Source organism: Bos grunniens, chromosome 26, assembly GCF_055505025.1.
Source record: "Bos grunniens cultivar Pamir isolate PY7600 chromosome 26, Bosgru_T2T1.0, whole genome shotgun sequence".
Lineage (NCBI taxonomy): Eukaryota > Metazoa > Chordata > Mammalia > Artiodactyla > Bovidae > Bos > Bos grunniens.
In genome coordinates this window covers 42,434,393-42,456,833 of record NC_141190.1, presented here as the reverse complement: position 1 = coordinate 42,456,833, position 22,441 = coordinate 42,434,393, and the positions used below count along the sequence as shown (strand labels likewise).

General features: G+C 40.7%; 1 protein-coding gene across 5 annotated transcripts; it reads right to left on the bottom strand.

Moving 5' to 3' along the window:
- Nucleotides 1–1,065: 1,065 nt before the first annotated feature.
- On the bottom strand, nt 1,066–21,477 carry LOC147344472 (ATPase PAAT-like). 5 transcript variants are annotated; one of them, XM_086378040.1, is made up of 7 exons: nt 20,559–20,941; nt 19,664–19,867; nt 18,782–18,854; nt 15,597–15,803; nt 10,811–10,885; nt 7,088–7,542; nt 1,066–2,785 (listed from the first exon to the last, which is right to left on the bottom strand). In XM_086378040.1, the coding sequence occupies exons 1-7, from the start codon at nt 20,720–20,722 to the stop codon at nt 2,551–2,553; spliced, it is 1,413 nt and encodes a 470-aa protein (XP_086234166.1). In that variant the 5' UTR covers nt 20,723–20,941; the 3' UTR covers nt 1,066–2,550. The 5 variants fall into 5 exon arrangements, with proteins under 5 accessions (XP_086234166.1, XP_086234168.1, XP_086234167.1 ...); XM_086378042.1 differs by having other exon boundaries at nt 19,782–19,867; nt 20,559–20,788; XM_086378041.1 differs by lacking the exon at nt 10,811–10,885 and having other exon boundaries at nt 20,559–21,477.
- Nucleotides 21,478–22,441: the final 964 nt, after the last annotated feature.

Below are 22,441 nucleotides of genomic sequence, written 5' to 3'. Positions count from 1 at the left end.
GAGGCCTGGCATGCTGTGATTCATGGGGTCGCAAAGAGTCGGACACAACTGAGCGACTGATCTGATCTGATCTGATCTGATGGGACCGGATGCCATGATTTTAGTTTTCTGAATGTTGAGCTTTAAGCCAACTTTGTCCCCCTAAGAAGAGCCTTAAGTGTTGTCTCTAGGTTTCACTTGTCCAGCCACTTGCTGAGGAATGGAGAGAGCACCTGAGCTGAGCTTTGGACAGTAGTGTGACTGTGATGAGGGCAGGGAGAGGTGGGGGGTCAGTGTGCAGGACTGGGGCCAATAGCCCAAGGGGGCTTGGGAAGAAGGGACAGGCTGGAACAGCAGGTCACATGGTGGTGGTGGCTCGTGCGCCTGGAAAGCTACGCTGGGGCTGAGTGAGGAAGCGCCGCCAGTGAGCCTCTCGACTCTTCACGACAAGTCATGTGGCAGCAGCATGCAAGTACACTCTCTGTCCTTCCCCTAAACGGCTGAAAATCCAGTGATGACAGAGGTATGGAAACCTTTATATGTCACCATAGGAAAGATGGAGGTGAAACAATCCTCAAAGGGGAGGCAGTGTGGAAATTAAAATACATAACCTGTCTCCTGATCTCATTTTTGATCACCCACACATCCCATGCCGCCACCTCTAACTGCCGTGGCTACCCTGACATGGGTGCATCTGCCAACCCTCATTGTCCAGAATGGACTTACCAGCTGTGCCACCTACAAGTGGAGAAAAGTTACGAGAAAAAATAAGACTTTAATAGAGATTTTGTACATACTGTGGGTCTGCTCCTCCCGTTTGAGCAAATCCAGGCAGTATTTCCTTAGGCAATAATGACTGTAACAAAGCAATTACATATACACATGTATAGAAATTTATAAATATAAGAAAATCAATACCTATGATCCCTGGTTTGGGAAGATCCCCCTGGAGTAGGAAATGGCACCCCACTCCAGTATTCTTGCCTAGAAAATTCCATGAGCTGAGGGACCTAGTGGGGCTACAGTCCATGGGGCCACAAAGAGTCAGACACAACTGAGCGACTAAACACACACATGAATCTCTAATACATTTAAAATGCAATTTAGGTCTTTATTAACATGAAAAAAATTTAAAAATGGAAGATTAGGAATTAAAGCTCATCTGAATTATATATAATCATAAATATTGTATTTAATTATTTTATAAAACACAGCATATGTGTTCTAGTTATATTAAGCAATTTGTGAATCAAAAAATAGACCACAATTATCAGAAGCTGTGTAAACTATTAATGAGAGGTTCAACTTTAAGTGAGACGCATTTCTCTTATGCGCTAAAAGAAATGCCATCTAATGGCTACATAGGTGGTTAATAAATTAGGAAAAGACTGGTAAAAGTTATATATTGTACAATCCTACTCTGGGAGATGGTGAAGGACAGGGAAGCCTGGCATGCTACAGTTCATGGGGTCACAAAGAGTCAGACACAACTTAGCGACTGAACAATAACCTCATGTCCCTAACTTCAGAGTGATTTATAAATGAATAAACTTTATATTAGTTCTCACTTCAAAGAAATAAATTCATCAAAATACTAAATGAGTGTAAACCATCCTTTTTGTTTTAGGTGAAAACATTTAATTTCCAGAGTGAATTCATTTATTTTTTAGAGGCAAATATATCACCTAACAACACATATGACAGGTATAGTTTCTGAAAATTAAGTCTGCCAGAGAGAAGTGTAATCTCCTTGATTTATGTGCCTTAATGCTTCAATGCAGAATCTCAGCATTTCATACATTAAACAGAAATGGGCTCTGGAAAGAAGAGCCTGTATCAGTTCCGAAAAGCAGAGAGTTTCTTCTGCTTCCTGGGTTGACTGAGATAAAACAAGATGACTTCTCTCATTTTACACCAAACACTGAATCTGAAAGTAATAAGCCTAACAAAGAATAGGTCAGTTCTAATTATTACTTTTCCATCCACAGCTACAATGTGACAGAACACAAAATTAACAGCCCCAATGTAAACCAGTTTTACACATGCCAAACATCACATTTAAGTTTTTATCTGAAATAAACAATAAAAAAGGTAACATGGTGATTTGAAATTAAAGGCTGCAAGTCTTAAGTACCCAGTTTTATAAGAATAATTAATTAGAAAAAGAAAAAATATTACTTACTATTCTAAGCACTTTATATACCCCTAAACATAAGGTCTTTGTAAAAATTACAAGAGTACTCCAATCAAACACATATATAGTACAAACTAATGAAATGCTTTAGAAATCCTTAAAAAAATCTGAACATCTGAGCAACCCAGAAGTGTATGTGAATTTCTTACAAAAGTGAAAAATATGGGAAACAAGAATAATTTATGGCCCTACCACATTAAATCTTAGTGTACAGTACCAGATATACAGTAACAGTACAGTAAAAAGACACTGAGGTCACTTTATGCAAATAAACAGCGATCCGCAAATGACATTAAATAGTTGCTTTAACTCTTGGCGGTTTGGTTTTATAATAAATATGTAATAAATAGCTGTAGTACTTTGTACATGTTGAGTGCTTATCTTTCTCCATTTGAAAGTCCTTCTCCAGAGTCATAATGTCGTAGAGGCATCCCAGAGGGTGGGGAGTTAGGATGCTGCAGCAAGTCCATTAACAAAGCCATCTTATTATCTATGTGCTCCTGGAGTTTATATATTCGCTGATCAATGTAGTCTGTAAGTTTCTTTTCCATCAGTTCCAAATTTTTAGAAAGAATCTTTTCCAAGTAGGAACAAATGGATTGCTCTTCGAGTCTAGAAGTAAATTTAAATATTAATGTAACAATTTTCCTTAATATTTAACAAAAACAACCAAACTGCAGTACAATAAAGTAGCCACAACTTTGAAATTTGTCTCCATAACTATATTCTGTCTCCTTGCAACATATTTCCAACACATACCCAGCAGGGGACCACAACACTGAATGCCCAAAGCCTTCTTATTTCTTTAATTCATTAAACATTTAAGCACAAAGTGAAGTGAGAGTATAAAAATGAAGATGATGGAACTTCTACCCTCAAAGAATAGATCATTAGATAGAAAGGGTCTTTTTCTATTTTGAGCTCCAAATCTAAAGTCATCTTGTGAATTTTTTTAAGGTCTTCTAAGTACTTCCCTAAGCAATGGTACAACTGAAATAGTTGTGTATTTGTTTTTTTTTTAATCCACACCACCTTACTAAATCACTAGAAGCTTCTATGAACAACTGTGTACAGGCTTTTATGTGGACAGATGTTTTCTTTTCTCTGGAATGAATGCCCAGGAGCATGACTGCTGAGGCACATGGTACCTAAATACGCTTAGTTATTAGAAACTGCCAGAGTATTTTTTAGAGTGGCTGTAGCATTTTACATCTCCATGAGTAATGTATGAGAGGTCCTGGTTCTCCACATCCTCATCAGAATTTGGTATTGTCACCATTTTACACTTTTTATTTCAGCCATTTGAATAACTGTGGAGGGTATCATGTGGTTTTAATGTGCCTTTCCTTAATAGCCACGAGGTCAATAGCACATCTTTTCATGTGCTTATTTGCTTTTGTATATCCTCTCTGGTAAAATGTCTCTCTCTGTCTTTTGCCCATGTGCTAGCTGGACTTTTTAATTTTGAGTTTTAAGAGCCCTTTCTGTATTTTAGATGTAAGTCATTTATTAGACTTGTGATTTGCAAATTTTTTCCCAGTTTGGAATTCGTATCTTATTCCACTTCACAGAGTCTTTTTTTTTTAATTCTTTTTTATTTATTTTGGTTGTGCTAGGTCTTTGTTGCTGCATGGGCTTTTCTCTCTAGTTGTGCCGAGCTCCTCCCTAGCTGTGGTATGCAGGATTCTCGGTGCAGTGGCTTCTAGGGCACTGGGGCTTCAGCAGTTGTGGCTCCCGAGCTCTAGAGCACAGACTCAATAGATGTGGTACACAGGCTCAGTTGCCCCGCGGCATGTGGGATCTTGGCAGATTAGGGATCAAACCCTTGTCTCCTGCACTGGCAGGTGGATTTTTTACCACTGAGCCACTGGGAAGCCCCCAGAGTCTTTCACAGAGCAAAATTTTGCATTTTCATGTGGTTCAATATATTTTCAATTATCCTGCTTTTCGTGTCATATCTAAGAAATCTCGTCTAGGTTCCCAAAGACTGCCTCCTATGGATTATTAGAAAACTTTCATAGCTTCATGTTTTACACGTACAGCTCTGATCCATTTTGAGTGAAGTTTTGTATAAGGTACGAGGTTTGGGTCATAGTTCACTTTTTGCTCTTTGGATATCCATCTGCTCCAGCACCATGAGTCAGAAAGACTCTTTCTTCTTCCTTTACTGAACTGCTGTTGCACCTCTGTCAAAACTCAGTTGAGCTCACCTGTGTGGGTCTACCTCTGAACCCTCTACTGGGCTCCACTGACCCCTGTGTCTGCCCCTCCGCCATCACTGCCCTGTCTTGATACTCTCACTGTAGAAGACTCATCACTGGAAGAGGGACTCCTCCCACTTCATCCTTCTTTCTCAAGGTTGTCTTAGCTATTTTTCCTCTTTTGCTTTTCATAGAATTTTTAAAATAATCCTATGTCTACAAAATATTGTGAAATTTTAGTATGTATTGCATTAAATCTTCATATCAATGGGGAGAACTGACAACTTTACTGTTAAAAACTGAATTTGTAATTTAACAGTCTCTGAGAAAGAAATATCCAGGCCCAGCTGGTTGCACTGAGGACTCCTATCAATACCAAACACCTTAAGAAGAGATAATGCCAGTTGTACACAAGCTCTTTTAAGATGTGGAACTCATATTATGAGGCCAGTATTATCCTCACAGGAAAAACCAAAGACAGGACAAGAAAATTACAGACCAGTACCTCTAATAAATTAGATGCAAGAATACTCAACAAAATATTAGCAAATCAGATCCAACATTGTATAAAAATTACAGCCCACAACTAAGTGGGATTTACTCTAGGTATGCAAGGTGGGTTTAAGTTTTGAAATTAACGTAATTCACCATAAGAACAGACTACAGAAGAAAATTCATGATCATATAAATGGCCATAGGAAAAATATTTGACAGAAACCTATTCATGATGAAAGAAATTCTCTGATAATTAGGAAGTAAGGAAGTCTAAAGTATTAAAGTAATTTAATACTTTTAAAGTATTAGGTTGGTGCACAAGTAATTGCAGTTTTGCATTGTTGAAACCTGCTGTTTGATAATGGAATACATTCTTATTCCACTTCAAAATGGAAAATAAAGCAGTAGAGACAACTCCCAACGTCAACAACACAGCTGGTCTAGGAACTCCTGAGGAATATATGGTGCAGTGGGGATTCAAGAAGTTTTGCAAAGGAAACAAGAGCCTTGAAGATGAAGAGCACAGTGGCCGGCCACAGAAGTTGACAATGACCAACTGAGACCAATCACTGAAGCTGATCCTCATACAACTACCCAAGAAAGTTGCCTCAGAACTCAACGTCAACAATTCTATGATCATTTGACATTTGAAGCAAATTGGAAAGGTGAGAAAGCTGGATAAGTGCTTGCCTTGTGAGCTGCCCAAAAACAAAAAAAAATGGTTTGAAGTATCATCTTCTCTTACTACATGTAATGATAACAAACCATTTCTCGATTGGATTGTGACATGATGAAAAGTGGATTTTATAAGACAACCAGTGATGACCAGCTCAGTGGCTGGATTGAGAAGCAGCTCCAAATCACTTCCCATTGCCAAACTTGCACCAAAAAAAGGTCATCGTCACTCCTGGTGGTCTGCTGCCCATCTGATCCACTACAGCTTTCCCAATCCAAGCAAAACCATTACATCTGATTGCTCAGCAAATCGATGAGGTGCACCGAAAACTGCAACCCCTGCAGCCAGTACGGGTCACCAGAAAGGGCCCAATTCTCCTCCTCGACAACACCTGAGTGCACATCACACAACCGATGCCTCAAAAGCTGTACAAACTGGGCTACAAAGTTTTGCCTATCTGCCATATTCACTTGACCTCTTGCCAACCGACTACCACTTCAAGCATCTCAATGGCTTTTTGCAGGGAAAATGCTTCCACAACCAGCAAGAGGCAGAAAATGCTTTCCAAGAGTTTGTTGGATCCAGAGGCACAGATTTTTACACTACAGGAATAAACAAACTTATTTCTAGTTGGTAAAAATATGTTGATTGTAGTGGTTCCTACTCTGACTAATAAAGATGTATTTGAGCTTAGTTATAATGATTTAAAATTCACGGTCCAAAAACCACAATTAAGTTTGCACCAACCTAATATTAAAGTAATTTAAAGACTACTGTTATCTTTCCTTGTCCTTCTCAAGTAAGAACCACTTTTTTGTTTCAATAACTTATTAAACTCCTCAAACTGAATGCTATTGGAACATTAAAAAAAAATTCAACCAACAGAACTACCTCATTTTATACGTAATAAAAGTATAATTCCAAAGATTGAAATAGTTAACTCAAATAGTTAAGCCAGGACTATGATTAGAGTCCTGAATTCCAGTGCAATATTTGGACACATTCCATTTATATAAAGGATGGGGAACATACTAAATAGCTGCCACTTAGTCAGAGCAGGACTGGGAAAAATTGGAATTATGAAACCAGAGGATAAGAGGCTGTATACTATAAATAATTAGCTGAAAACTGTTTGGATGACTCCAAAATTAGCCTGGTCACACATGATCTACAAGGAAAATCCACTGCAATGGCTCACTTCATACAATCAGGCAAACAGTGTGCACATCATGGCTACCACAGCTCCTCTCCCTTCATACAGGTAACTCTCTACTCCGACCCTTGTCTGCTGCTTATACTCCTCCCACCAAAGGCCTGAGAAGTGCTCGGCACCTCCAATTTACACACTTCTTTCAAAGCAACACATTCTACTCTGCAGAATATTTCTTTCTTCTACGTGTGTCAATGGTGAAATGTCAAAGCTCCCACAGTTCTCTCCGCAAACAAGTTCAGGCAGAAGCTATTGAAACAAACCTCTTTCCCCCACCTGCCTCCGCACCCTCCCCCACACCCCATCTCGACCACATGGGTCTAAACACTTACGTGACACCCCCGGCGCCTCCGCCAGGCTTGGTGATGCTGTCCTGCCACTTGGTGCCGGGTCCCACCCGGAGATGGCTCACCTGGCCACACAAATTCTGCAGAAAAGGCAGCAACTCGGAGTTAGGTATGTGTGAGCTGTCACCTGCTTTCTTTGATAAGAAAGAAGATACTGCATTCTTCAGATCATTCTCAAGAATAGAACGGCTTTGTGGCACAATTTTACACTCTTGGAGGCTGCTCATACTTCCTCCACCAGCTGGCTGCAGACTCTTCTCAGTGGTAGCCTCCGAGTCTTCAGTCACGTTTCCAGATGTCAATCCAGTTCTGAAAGGAAAAGGTGTGCAGGATGATTTGTCGAAGGCTCCCGGAGTAGACGAGGACGGCAGCCCCATCACGTGCTTGTGTCCCGTGTTTCCCAGGATCGACTGGAGCTGCTCTCCGATGGCAACACAATTCTAAGGAAGGCAGATGAGGAAAGAGCAGGAACATTAATGATAGTGACAGCTAACTCTGGAGTGACCTCGAGTCAGGCAAGGTGCCTTCTTCCATCTGAGCCTCAGAACGTTCACGTGGAGCAGGCCACAGCCACTGTCCCAGTATTGAGTTGAGGAGAAAAGACTAAAGCTAACTCGGCCAAGGTAACACGGTCATTGGTGGCAGAACTAGGACTGGAACCCCGGACACCCAGCTCCAGAGTCAGGACTTCTAGTCATTTCAGTGTAGTTTTGCTAAGGAAAATCTTCAAGTAAATACAAGCATACTTAGTAAAATTGCACAGGCATATTTTAATGTTTCTACTACAAAGCCCTCCTTAAGCTATGGTATTTTCTAATGAGTCACAATAATTGACAATTTTCCTAGAATTAAAAATCATCTGCGTACTGTCACAAATGTAGGCCACCCTAAAGAAATACAGTTTGTTTTCACTGGAAGATAGACTAGATAGTTACTTGCTTAAAGTTTGATGTTATACTCATATACTTAAAAGTCTGCATTTTTTTTTTTTAACATTTTTAGTGATTGAAATGAGGTAGCTACCTTTTGGCCATGTCTGCTGTAATAATTTATAGGGTAATGATTATGTTTTGTGGCCTCAACTCAACCAGCTAGGCTATATTCGTTCCTGAGAAGACCGGCTCACATCTGATAGGAGGTTACACAGTCTCCTACAGGGAGGCATACTCTTGCTATGTTCTTCAATTTTTCCACAAGAGAAAAGCAAAACTACCTCTAGCCTAGCTAACTGTTACATTTTATGGTGCCATCCTAAATTCTAAACCCAGATCTCTACTAGAGATACTTATCAGGGAATATCATCTCACAGTGATATTATTGTTCAATACCTTGTATGAGAGACTAAGAAAAGTATTATTCAAGATTAGGTGAAGACACTCAGTCCATATATTTTCTGGATATTTGAAAAATGATTCTTGGATTAAGTGAGCCTCAAACTTACTCATTCAACAAATATTTTCCAGAAATCTACTCTGTGTTAGGTACTGTTTCAGGCCCTGGAAATAAGCCAGTGAATAAAGAAAGAAAATCACTGATGTGTGGACAGTACAATCTAGGCAGCAGGGAGAGATAGACAACAAAGAAAGAAAGAAATCCTGTGGATGGAGATGGTGATACTTTAGGGAAAATACAACAGGACATACGAATAATGAGAGCCAGGGAAGTTGGTATGTGGGAGCAATAGGGCCCCAAGGAACTTCTACTGAACTGCCCAGTGGAGAAACTCCCTTTATAACAAAATTTTATCTTCTTCTATTGAATGCAAGTTTTAAGTAAATATTAAATTATTTCTAAAGAATGATTATATACAATCATACTTATAAAATTTAAAAATTAGACCACTCTCCTTTGGTGAAAAGAAGCTTTACTCAATCATAAAGGCAAAATTCGATTATTTTTGGTGGTAGCATAATTTTGATACTACAAGAAAACTTTATGATAAAAAATTGAAAATTCTACAAAATTGCAATTACATAAACAGTGGACTTAATGTCAAAACTGTAAATGACAATTTGCCAGAAATTTTAATTAGAAAAATGTAAATGCAATTAAGGCATCTGCTATATGAATTTTTCTTTTCTGATATAATATTATTTCAAGAAATTCACTGATCATAAAAATTAGTCATATTCTTCTAGAGAAAAGCTCTTAAGGTGACTTTTTACTTTGTATTAAATGTTGAGAAATTCACAGGTTAGTCTATATGACAGTGCAGTAAATGAACTAACTTTAGATGCTGGTGGCTATCCTACTTCTTTTGTTTGCCTTTATTCAATTCTTAATTTTCTTGAGCTGTCATATGTTGCCTTGCAAGGGACATCAAACCTTTTTTAAAGTAGGCAGAAAAATATGTATAAAATGATTCATATGAACTGATTGTTTAGGGCACATGTCATATGCTATTAACATGTGCGAAAAAACATACAGCAGGCTAAAAATCATGAAAGCATTTATGTAGAATTGTGTCCATATACTTATACATGTGTATTTAATTTCATATATGTATACATATACTCCAAGATTTCTGAAAAATTTTTTATGAACATCTTGTAGGATTTCTGAAGATCATCTTTAGTTTTTTTAATTATAAAGAATGTGCGTGTATAAGTATCACTTTGAAAAAGCAAGAAAAAATATCTTATTTTTTTAAAGATGTAAAAGGTAAACAATAAAAATCTTGAATAACTGAATATGTTTTCTTTGAGAAAATATATTTTCTCACAGCTTTCACTCAGATAACTTTAAATGACAATCATATACCAGGAATTTAGAGACAGAATTCCCACTCAATTATTCTAAACTGCTTAAGCAAAAACAATCAGCACATCTGAACTTCAAAACAAAAAAATAAGAAATCACTTTAATAAAATTTTTCACAAGGCACAGGCAAAACAGGGAGAGGCCGGTAAGCTGCTCTCAGATCCTTCCTTTCCCCTTCTGGACAAGCCCTGCCCCAATTAACACATGAAGGTTCTAAAGAGTATGTGTCTTCACACCCCTTCCACAGGAGGAGGGGTTCTGATTATGAAACATTCTTACTTTATACTCAACAGATAGTTACAGAGCTCATGAGACACTTTACATCTTATCACCCAACCTGGTGGCTCAGATAGTAAAGAATCTGCCTGCAATGTGGGAGACCTGTGTTCTATCCCTCGGTGGGAAAGATCCCCTGGAGGAGGAAATGGAAACTCACTTCAGCATTCCTGCCTGGAGAATCCCATAGACAGAGGAGCCTGGAGGGCTATAGTCCTCGAGATGGCAAAGAGGTGGACATGACTGAGTAACTAAACACTTTCACCTTATCATTATTCAAATCGACTCCCTGAAGATCTCTGAGGAGTACTTGTTGATAATCTGAAGGGCATATATATTATGTACTTACCTGGAGCCATAAACAAGACAGCCAGGTCCTATTTGCATGAAGTTTATATATGAGTGAGATAAACAGAACAATACGTGAAAACAAAAATAGTCAAGAAAGCTCTGATGAAAATATGATAGAGATTTGGAGGAAGAGGCTAATTATTTTAAACAGGGTGGTTAGGGACAGTATCGCTCAAGATGGAACATTTAAGATGAGGCTGAAAGAACAAGAAAAGGGCAGACTTGCTAAGATCGAGAAGAGGGGATTCTGGCCAAAGAGAACAGTTAAGAGTGCAGAGGTCCTGAGGTGGGAGCACAGGTGGATATCTGGGGAACACACACCTCAGAATGTCCAGAGACGAGCATCTGAGGAGATGTGACAGGAGATGGTGTTGAGGAGGGAACGACGGCCCAGATCTGAGATGAGAGGGTGAGGAATCTGGATTAACTCTGGGGTGAGGGGAAGCAGTTCGGGGACATTACACAGGGGAAGTCGAGTCTGATGGACCCTCTGAGATCATCCTGGTTGCTCTGTGGAGAGGGAGCACTGGAGCAGGAGCATCTGTTAGGAACCTCCTGAGCTGTGCAGGTGAGATCACTGTACCAGAGAACGAAGAGGATGGACTCTGTTCTTTTGGAAGCTCTCCATTCTGAGGTTTCCAAGATCATCACCAGCTCTCCTGTTCTCCTAAGTCTGCCCGTCCCTCCAATGAAAGAAAGAAAGAAAGTCGCTCAGTCGTGTCCGACTCTTTGCGACCCCATTGACTGTAGCCTATCAGGCTCTTCTATCCATGGGATTTTCCAGGCAAGAATACTGGAGCGGGTTGCCATTTCCTTCTCCAAGGGATCTCCCCGACCCAGGGATTGAACCCAGTCTCCTGTATTGTAGGCAGACGCTTTACCATCTGAGCCACCAGGGAAGTCCCTCCAGTGATACTCCTATTAAATTAATATTGGCAAATCTCACAGAAGTTATCTGATTTTTTAATTTGTTCTTGTTTTAAAGTTTCACACCTAAAATTCAATACTTCCAAATTAAACTCCTTTTTCCCCAAGTCACTCCCTCTGTTGTGTTCCATGTGTATTATTAGTATCAGCATCTTCAAAACTTTTAGTTTCTCACTGGATTGTTTTTCTCCCACAAAATTCATACTAAGTTATGGTCAAGTCCCACCAGTACCACTGTTGTAGCATCTCACAGCCCAGCACCAGGTTCCTCCTTCAAGTTTAGGCCCTCTTTAACCTTCATCTGGATGAGAAATAACAGATGTTTTCCATCTTGCAGCCTCACTTCCTGCTGACCCATCTTTACACGTAATCAGTTCAGTTCAGTCACTCAGTCATGTCTGACTCTTTGTGACCCCATGGAGCAAGCACGCCAGGCCTCCCTGGACATCACCAACTCCCGGAGTTTACCCAAACTCATGTCCATTGACTTGGTGATGCCATCCAACCATCTCCTCCTCTGCTGTCCCCTTCTCCTTCTGCCTTCAATCTTTCAAATGAGTCAGCTCTTCGTATCAGGTGGCCAACTATTGGAGTTTCAGCTTCACCTCAGTCCTTTCAATGGACACTCAGGACTATCTCCTTTAGGATGGACTGGTGGATCTCCTTGCAGTCCAAGGGACTCTCAAGAGTCTTCTCCAACACCACAGTTTAAAAGCATCAGTTCTTCGGTGCTCAGGTTTCTTTATAGTCCAACTCTCACATCCATACATGACTACTGGAAAAACCATAGCCTTGACTAGACTGACCTTTGTTGGCAAAGTAATGTCGCTGCTTCTTAATATGCTAAGCTGGTCATAACTTAGGAGTAAGCGTCTTTTAATTTCATGGCTGCAGTCACCATCTGCAGTGATTTTGGAGCCCCCCAAAATAAAGTCATCCACTGTTTCCATTGTTTCCCCATCTATTTTCCATGAAGTGATGGGACCAGATGCCATGATCTTCGTTTTCTGAATGTTGAGCTTTTAAGCCAACTTTTTCACTCTCCTCTTTCACTTTCATATAGGCTCTTTAGTTCTTCTTCACTTTCTGCCATAAGAGTGGTGTCATCTGCATATCTGAGCTTATTGATATTTTTCCCAGCAATCTTGATTCCAGCTTGTGCTTCTTCCAGTCCAGCGTTTCTCATGATGTACTCTGCATAGAAGTTAAATAAGCAGGGTGACAATATACAGCTTGGATGTACTCCTTTTCCTATTTGGAACCAGTCTGTTGTTTCATGTCCAGTTCTAACTGTTGCTTCCTAACCTGCATACAAATTTCTCAAGAGGCAGGTCAGGTGGTCTGGTATTCCCAACTCTTTCAGAATTTTCCAGTTTGTTGTGATCCACACAGTCAAAAGCTTTGGCATAGTCAATAAAGCAGAAATAGATGTTTTTCTGGAACTCTCTTGCTTTTTCCTTGATCAAGCGGATGTTGGCAATTTGATCTCTGGTTCCTCTCCCTTTTCTAAAACCAGCTTGAACATCTGGAAGTTCACAGTTCATGTATTGCTGAAGCCTGGCTTGGAGAATTTTGAGCATTACTTTACTAGCGTGTGAGACGAGTGCAATTGTGCGGTACTTTGAGCATTCTTTGGCATTGCCTTTCTTTGGGATTGGAATGAAAACTGACCTTTTCCAGTCCTGTGGGCACTGCTGAGTTTTCCAAATTTGTTGGCATATTGAGTGCAGCACTTTCACAGGATCATCTTTTAGGATTTGAAATAGCTCAGCTGGAAGTCCATCACCTCCACTAGCTTTGTTCATAGCAATGCTTCCTAAGGCCCACCTGACTTCATATTCTAGGATGTCTGGCTCTAGGTGAGTGATCACACCATCGTGATTATCTGGGTCATGAAGATCTTTTTTGTACAGTTCTTCAGTGTATTCTAGCTACCCCTTCTTAATACCTTCTGCTTCTGTTAGGTCCACACCATTTCTGTCCTTTATTGAGCCCATCTTTGCATGAAATATTCCCTTGGTATCTCTAATTTTCTTGAAGAAATCTCTAGCCTTTCCCCTTCTATTGTTTTCTTCTATTTCTTTGCACTGATCACTGAGGAAGGCTTTCTTATCTCTCCTTGCTATTCTTTGGAACTCTGCATTCAAATGGGTATATCTTTCCTTTTCTCCTTTGCTTTTCACTTCTCTTCTTTTCACAGTTATTTGTAAGGCCTCCTCAGATAGCCATTTTGCTTTTCTGCATTTTTTTTCTTGGGGATGGTTTTGCTCCCTGTCTCCTGTACAATGTCACAAACCTCCGTCCATAGTTCCTCAGGCACTCTGACTATCAGATCTAGTCCCTTAAATGTATTTCCCACTTCCACTGTATAATCATAAGGGATTTTAGTTCATACCTGAATGGTTAGTGGTTTTCCCCACTTTCTTCAATTTAAGTCTGAATTTGGCAATAAGGAGCTCATGATCTGAGTCACAGTCAGCTCCCGCTCTTGGTTTTGCTGACTATAAAGAGCTTCTCCATCTTTGGCTGCAAAGAATATAATCAATCTGATTTCAGTGTTGGCCATCTGGTGATGTCCATGTGTATAGCCTTCTCTTGTGCTGTTGGAAGAGGGTGTTTGCTATGACCAGTGCCTTCTCTTGGCAAAACTCAATTAGCCTTTGCCCTGTTTCATCGTGTACTCCAAGGCCAAATGTGCCTGTTACTCCAGGTGTTTCTTGACTTCCTACCTTTGCATTCTAGTTCCCTATAATGAAAAGGACATCTTTTTTGGGTGATAGTTCCAAAGGACTTGTAGGTTTTCATAGAACCATTCAGCTTCTTCAGCGTTACTGTTCGGGGCATAAACTTGGATTACCGTGATACTGAATGATTTGCCTTGGAAATGAACAAAGGTCATTCTTTCGTTTGTGAGACTGCATCCAAATAGTGCCTTTTGGACTCTTTTGTTGACCATAATGGCTACTCCATTTCTTCTAAGGGATTCTTGCCCACCGTAGTAGATATAATGGTCATCTGAGTTAAATTTATCTATTCGAGTCCATCTTAGTTCTCTGATTCCTAAAATGTCGACGTTCACTCTTGCCATCTCCTGTTTGACCACTTTCTAATTTGCCTTGATTCATGGACCTAACATTCCAGGTTCCTATGCAATATTGCTCTTTACAGAATCAGACCCTGCTTCTATCACCAGTCACATCCACAAGTGGGCGTAGTTTTTGCTTTGGCTCTGTTTCTTCATTCTTTCTGGAGTTATTTCTCCACTGATATCCAGTAGTATATGTTCATTTTTCAGTATTCTATCTTTTTGCCTTTCCATACTATTCATGGGTTTCTCAAGGCAAGAATACTGAAGTGGTTTGCCATTCTCTTCTCCAGTGGACCACATTTTGTCATGCAAAGCTAAAAGACACCCACAAACTTTATAACAGCATTCAAAATCCTCTATGATCCAGCCCCAGTCCACCTGAAGCTTCTCCTATCATATCTTCACTCCAGAGAAATGAACTTCTATTCCATTCCTAGCTACATCCTACTCCTTCCAGCACTGAAGATTTAATCTGAACTATTCTCTCTTAAGTTGCATCTCTCCAAATTCACTTGCTTAATCCCACCCTTTCTCTTTAAAGGCCCAGATAAAATGCCACTTTCTTTAATAACCCTTTCCTAGTCTTTTTCACAGAGAAGGCAATGGCACCCCACTCCAGTGTTCTTGCCTGGAGCATCCCAAGAACGGGGGAGCCTGGTGGGCTGCTGTCTACGGGGTCGCACAGAGTCAGACACAATTGAAGCGACTTAGCAGCAGCAGCCATCAGTGTTTCTCAACATTCCCCACTTACATGCCCTGAGTTCTCTATTAAGTCTATAGAAATCCTTACAGACAGGCTGTAGACTAATTCACCTTAGAACTTTTTTAAGTAATCGAAACAGTGCATTATTTATGAAAAAGGGGCTAAGTAAATGCTTGCTGAATGAATGAGCTAGAGAATTCACAGAAAATTGTGAAGTCTGAAAAACCATTTTTTTTGCAAGCTGCAATTTTTACATAAGTCAGTAAAGATAACAGGGAAATCAATAATAAAAGCTAAAAGGAAAAAATTTATGTCACCACATGTTGTAATAAAGTGCTATCATTTAAAGAATTGTAATGGTTTCTGGAAAGAAACCCATTCCTACTCACCTGCTGCTGGAATCTCACCATATTCATCAGCTGCTGAGCTCCAGGTGATAACTTTGACCCCATGGACTCCATGATGGTTTGAACCCTCTCCAGGTCTATCCTTGATCCTAGAGTGGGAGAGCCTGCTGAAGAATGTGCCGAGACTTGCCTTACGTGTACCACAACTTTACTGATGAACACACAGTTCTTTTCACCAAAGGAGAGCAGCTATTATAACACAAAAGACCAGGAAAATTAATAACGGTAATAAAAACAACCATTGTTTAAGGTCATTTCTTGTCAATACTGAAGTATCACTGAAGCATTCAAAAGTCTAAAAATTAACCTCAAGTACATTTTAAAGTTTCTTTAGTCATAGAAAAAAGCTATAAAGAACTACATCAACTTTAAAAAGTCTTTTTGTAATTAAAAAAATTAAGTGTAAATAATGTTTTACTTAATAGTTTAAAAAAAAAAAGAATTAAAGATAAACTATTCCAATCTGAGTCCTTAACATACTGAAATTTGTCATAATATTATGTGATATTACATAAGACTCACTAGAAGCCCATGCAAAGTGTTGGCTGATAGTTAATACAGTTCAGTATTTTAGAATTTAGAATAAATTCTAAAGGAATTCTAACAGAATGTCCAGATGACTTAAGAGAGCTCAATAGTTTGCACATAGAAAAGATGAGTTCACAATGATTTTCTAATTTGTCAAGAGAGTAAATAAAGGTCAATCTTTGAGCCTAGTTCTTCTGACTTCTTTCCCAGGAACTTTTCCAGTGCTTTATGCTGCCTCATTGTGTTCATGCTTCTAAATCAAGATGTTTCCTGTGTGCTGTAGGACTGCACAGTAGCAAGTAAAGTAAATTAAAGTCGCTCAATCATGTCCACTCTCTGCGACCCCATAGACTGTAGCCTACCAGGATTCTCCATCCATGGGATTTTCCAGGCAAGAATACTGGAGTGGGTTGCTATTTCCTTCTCCAGGAGATCTTCCTGACCCAGGGACTGAACCCGGGTCTCCTGCATTGTAGGCAGATGCTTTACTGTCTAAGCCACCAGGGAAGTTCAAAGTGGAATGCAAACAGGATTTAGAATCAGACAGACCTGAACTCAGTGAGGGCTGTGTCTGGGTGACCCTGGGCAGATGCCAAACTTGAGTCAGGGGTAAAATCAGTTCACATAGTTGTTATAAGGATTGTGTGTTACAATGTCCAGTGTATATCACTGAGTGAGTGCTCAAAGATACACATCAGTAACTATCATTTAACTTTCGTATACTATTAAAGGTACTACTGGCCCAGAAAAGGCCTTCATACAAACCCAAAGATTTTCCTAAATGAAACTCTCTGCACTCCGAGGTACTTCCACAGCACAGTTACAAATCCCTTTCACCCTCAGAGACAACAAACCCATACATCACACAAAGACACAGGTGAATACAGGTCCATGATCTAAAAAGTGTTGCACCAAAGATGCGACTGTCATCAGCAAGTGAGTAAATACCTTATGAAATGTATACACCCACATTTCAACTTCCATGTTATTCCTGTTCTGTTTTTTAATCCCCAAACCTTTCTCAGGAGTGAATGTAGTGCCTATTTTCCACACTGAATCAACCTATTATCTGTCTTGCCCACCATAATATTAGTAATGTGATGGCTTCATTCCAATTTATTTCATAACTGTTAATTCCTAAATGTCAAGTACCATAGCTGTCATCAATAGGCATTCCAATATGTGTGGATGAATGAATCCCTTAAACAATTTTAGAAGCTATTAGTATATACACCTAAACAACATCTTTGCTCTTCTGTAATAATTAGCACTTCATGGGATAATAAGTAATAATAATCACTTCATGGGAAATAGAGGGGGAAACAGTGGAAACAGTGTCAGACTTTATTTTTTGGGGCTCCAAAATCACTGCAGATGGTGACTGCAGCCATGAAATTAAAAGACGCTTACTCCTTGGAAGGAAAGTTATGACCAACCTAGACAGCATATTCAAAAGCAGAGACATTACTTTGCCAACAAAGGTCCGTCTAGTCAAGGCTATGGTTTTTCCAGTGGTCATGTATGGATGTGAGAGTTGGACTGTGAAGAAAGCTGAGCCCCGAAGAATTGATGCTTTTGAACTGTGGTGTTGGAGAAGATTCTCGAGAGTCCCTTGGACTGCAAGGAGATCCAACCAGTCCATTCTAAAGGAGCTCAGTCCTGGGTGTTCTTTGGAAGGAATGATACTGAAACTCCAGTACTTTGGCCACTTCACGCGAAGAGTTGAATCATTGGAAAAGACTCTGATGCTGGAAGGGATTGGGGGCAGGAGGAAAAGGGGACGACAGAGGATGAGATGGCTGGATGGCATCACTGACTCGATGGTCGTGAGTCTGAGTGAACTCCGGGAGTTGGTGATGGACAGGGAGGCCGGGCGTGCTGCAATTCATGGGGTTGCAAAGAGTCGGACGTGACTGAGCAACTGAACTGAACTGAATAATCAGCATAGAATTTTAGAGATAAAGATAATCAATTCAATAATTTATTTTCTTCAGTTCCCTAATATTACCCATAAAGTAGGTCCAAACAAAAATGAAGAAACTGGCTCAAGATTACTCTGCTAGTCAGCAGAAGAGCCTACTTAATAGCCAGGGCTTATGGTTTTCAGCTCTATACCCCTTCCCTACACCCGATGACATCAGTAAACTTCACTTTAACAATATTGTTCATGCTGAAGACAACAGTCCAATTCTCTTCAACTTTGTGTTACCCTTGTCTGAAAGTTCTCTAATTATATTTTATCTTTCTAAATATTTGGGGGCCAAAACTGCATGTGCTTTTTTTTGACACCTAAGTTTCATAAAAAGGTAATAAATCTTTTAAACTTACATATTCAAGTAAATAAACTATAACTTAGTTAAAAATTTTCTTTTTTTAATCACAGTTTTTGAAGGCTTAAAAGTAAAATACCACTGTATTATCAACAGTACATGTCATGACACAGCAATGTAATAAATGTTCAAATTTTAAAAGACAAATGCATATTAGAAAATAAATTTTTTTTTACAGTTTACTAATATTTCTGAACTAGAACTAGAGACCAAGTTGAATTATTTTACCAAATCAACAGAAAGTAAGTGTATATATAGTAGAAAAACAACTATAGTTTTCAAATTAGTTAAAATTTAGGAATGACTTACCTTTATTTTACAAGCATGTGTGGGAGACTCCAATTTTAGATATTTTTTGTAGAAAGTAATCTTTTCATGTTCACTAAAAATAAAAAAAATTATAAAAAATTTCATACATTATCATTTATAATAGTTACATTTAAAAATAAAGGTTTCCAGGACAATATTTAAATCCTGAAATTCAGTTTTCCTGGTGAGACATAAACAGTTTGAATTTCCTGTGGAGTTGCACTGGATATAAAAACACTAACTGCCAGTTACTAGCTACATGCAAAAATTAAATTATACCCACTGTATAACCATGCACAGGGCACACCATAAAGCTCAAGAATATATCCATTATATACAACATGCACGGTTCACATTTTGATTCATATTAAGCAACGATTAAGACAGAATCTTCCTAAGAAATTGGGGGGAAAAAATCAAAAAGTATAATAATGGGTTAAGTATGCTGGTATGGCAGTCTTAAATTCATGCACTATTTGTAAAGGGTTTCCTACAGGAAAATGTTCAAAGTTCTAGACTGATAAAACAAATTAATTTTTGGAAAACAGAGCCTTGTAAGTTAAATAAAACAAATGTGAAACACTTACCAGAGTTTCATTCTAATAAAACTCTTCCACTAACTAGCTATGATATTTTATTCATTTATTTCAACTTCCCTCTCTTCCATTAGCTCTCCATTTCCACATTTATAAAAACAACTAGGCTGCTCTAGACTGTCTTTAAGATCCCTAAAGGCCTAAACTTCTACGTCTGCTGGTATGTTTTTATCTTCTCTCTCCTAGTATTTAGCACCAATGTCAGAGAATCAACAAACACTGTAAAAGCTCAAGAAAATAAAACACTACTTCAGAAGAACACTTCCACATTCATTAAGTCACAAACCTGTTATCCAGAACATTACAAACATTCTTGCCCCTACTGGTTCCACAGTACTCCTCTCCTAAGTACACTTCCATATTTCTTGCTGAACTTAAAATGCCAATAGAAACGATTTCTTCACCTCCATGAGGGTCACATCTCAAGTAAAGGAAGCAGGGGTTTTCATCTTGGCCGTTCAGGTTCCTTTTCAAAGTCACCTGATCCTGGCTGAAAAGAAAATGAAGAATATACCTATAGTTCTCTGAACATTCTCATTAATCCACTTACTGGGCCACAGGGTTGACATATTATCCAATTCACTTAGGTCTGCATTTGGAGTCCAAGTGCATTCCAAAACACTGACCAAATGAATGCTCAATAAAGAAATCATGACGAAACGATGCTTTAGACGAGGGTCTCCACTATTTTCCCTTGACTTCTATCTACATTGTATGCGACTTCCTGTTACTGCCTGAATAGTTAAGTGAAATAAATGACAAATGTGTGCCATTTTCAAAATCAAGCTTATGAAGATTTTCGACATTTGGATTTTTTAATGCCTGTTTTGGTAGATAGGAGGTTTTTGTTTCAGGATAAGAGGCCGGTTCTGATCCCGACAAGGGGCCTCAGGAGCCGACGAGATGGACTCAAGGGGGATGTGTGTCTCCCGCTCACCTGCCCCCTCGCCCCCAACATTCCCACCCGAGTGCCCTCAGCTTTCCCGCGGACGCCCCTCTGTCCTCCCGCCACCCGGGCCCGGCCCTTTCGCCCTCGCCGCCCGCACAGCCCCGTCAGCCGCTCGGCTCCCGCATTTCGGGCGCAGACCCTCTCCCCTCAGGGTCCCCGTCTTCCCTCGCGGCTCCCCCTGGAGCGCGGCTGTGTCCCTGAGCACAACCCAGTCCCCGCCGGCCCAGCGCACCCCGAGGCGGGCGGCGCCAGCAGCTCCTCCCAGTCGGCGTCCCGGGCGCCGAGACCAGCCCGGATGAGACGGAGACTCTGGGCTAAGGCTCCGCACTCGGCATCCCAGGAAGAGGCCAGGGTCGGGCGCCGGGTCAGTGGCCCGTGTACGGTCTCGGTCTCCATTCGGCCACCTACGGACCAGGCCGGCTCCGGAACCTCTCTTTATAGCTCTTTAATTTTCGCCAGACCAAGGAAGGTTAAGGGCAACTTCCGGCTCGGCCGGCGGCAAACCTGACAGCCACGGCTTCCCTGCGGCGTCGGGAAGAGACCAGCTACCGTAAACACGCATGCGCGTATCGGCCGGTTTAGGCGGCGGGGCTCCCAAGCCGCTGGGGAAAGAGCGGGAGGGAGGCGCATGCGCACTGGCAGCCTCGTCCAAGCCCTGGGATTTGCGCAGGCTCGATGCAGAGCATGCGGGAACGCCGCCGTTATTCGACGTTACCCCTAGAACTGAAGCAGGTGGTGTTGCTCCCCTTTTGCTGGCCTGACCGAGTTGGGTTGGTCCATTGAGGAGAGTCCATCTCGAGTTCGGTGTGGTGTCCGTTCCTCGGTGTGGTGTCCGTTCCTCTCGAGATCTGGAGGAACTGTTCTCGACCCTGGGTGTCTCTGGAGTGGACGCCGATAGTTTTTGCTGATGGCAGTTGTGGTGCAGGGGGTTGGGGACTGCGCGAGCGGGCCGTGGAGTCGCCTTGTCACTCCTCACCCGGCTCCCACACGCACTTTCCTCCGAGGGTATCAGGTGGGTGCCCGCAGTTCGGCTTTCGCCGAGGAGGTTTGGACAGTGTACCCCGCAGCTGTGGGGCCGGGGCGAATTTCTAGGGATGGTTTGGGGCCCTGGGACGTCACCGATCCGAACCCCTCTCGTGTCCCCTGGGCCCAGAACCGGGCCCCACCGGGCCGGATGGAAAGTGGAGAAAGACAAGGGCCGGAAGGGGCTTGCCCCACTGGTCTGCACTGCAGGCCCCAGGAGGAGCAATTAGGAAGGCGGCCTTGGGTCCGTTGTGGAGCTGTAGAATCTGAGCTGGACCTGAAGGGCCTTTAAGCTTTTGTCCGGAAAAGTGGTATTGGAACTTTCCAGATGCCCGGGGGATAGCTAAACCTATGATGCCTTTCTGTCAGCCCCACCTTGTGAAAAAAATGGACCGTAGAGGTGACTCAGTGGTAAAGAATCCACTTGCCAAGCGAGAGACTCAGGTTCATTCCAGGTCGGGAAGAGCCCCTGGAGAAGGAAATGGCAACCCATTCCTATATTCTTGCCTGGAGAATCCCATGGACAGAGAATCCTGACAGACTATAGTCCATGTGGTCACATAGACTCCGATGAGACTTAGGGTCTAAATAGCAGTAGCAGCATGGTCTTAGAATAAACTTCACAAGTCTAATTGTAAAGAATATATCTCGAGACTGTTGAAGCAAAACATTGAAAGCAGTGACATTGACACAAGAAGCATGTAACAGAGTTTGGAAGAAGATAATCCTGAAAAATCTAGTATCTCCTACGTCTTTAGTTGTTAGATACTTAAGTTATGGAGCCTTAGAGAATAATATTGTGGCATTTCACCAATTACAGGTGAGCTCTCTTTTCCCACCCCTGCCACAGTTCATTTGTGTGAAGGAATCTAACCTGGAAATGCTGGAAACAAATATCTTTATGGTTTTTATTTCTTTCGCGAGGAGGTTTTTTGTTTTGTTTTTAGCATTTTGGTTGAAGTATATTTTTATTTCTTCACTTGCTTTAGTAAGTCATATTTACATTATTCTGATGTATTTTTCAGTAAATATGCAATTATGAAAAAAAAATTTGACTTGTATCCTTTTCTTGTGATGTGCATTTTATTTTTT

Coding starts and splice junctions, on each gene's coding strand:
- LOC147344472 (XM_086378040.1), bottom strand. CDS start 20,722: ATGGAGACCGAGACCGTACACGGGCCACTGACCCGGCGCCCGACCCTG. Junction 15,804..18,781: donor CACATGCTTGTAAAATAAAG/GTAAGTCATTCC, acceptor GTGTTATAATAG/CTGCTCTCCTTTGGTGAAAA. Junction 7,543..10,810: donor TCGTCTCTGGACATTCTGAG/GTGTGTGTTCCC, acceptor TGCCTTCCTTAG/AATTGTGTTGCCATCGGAGA.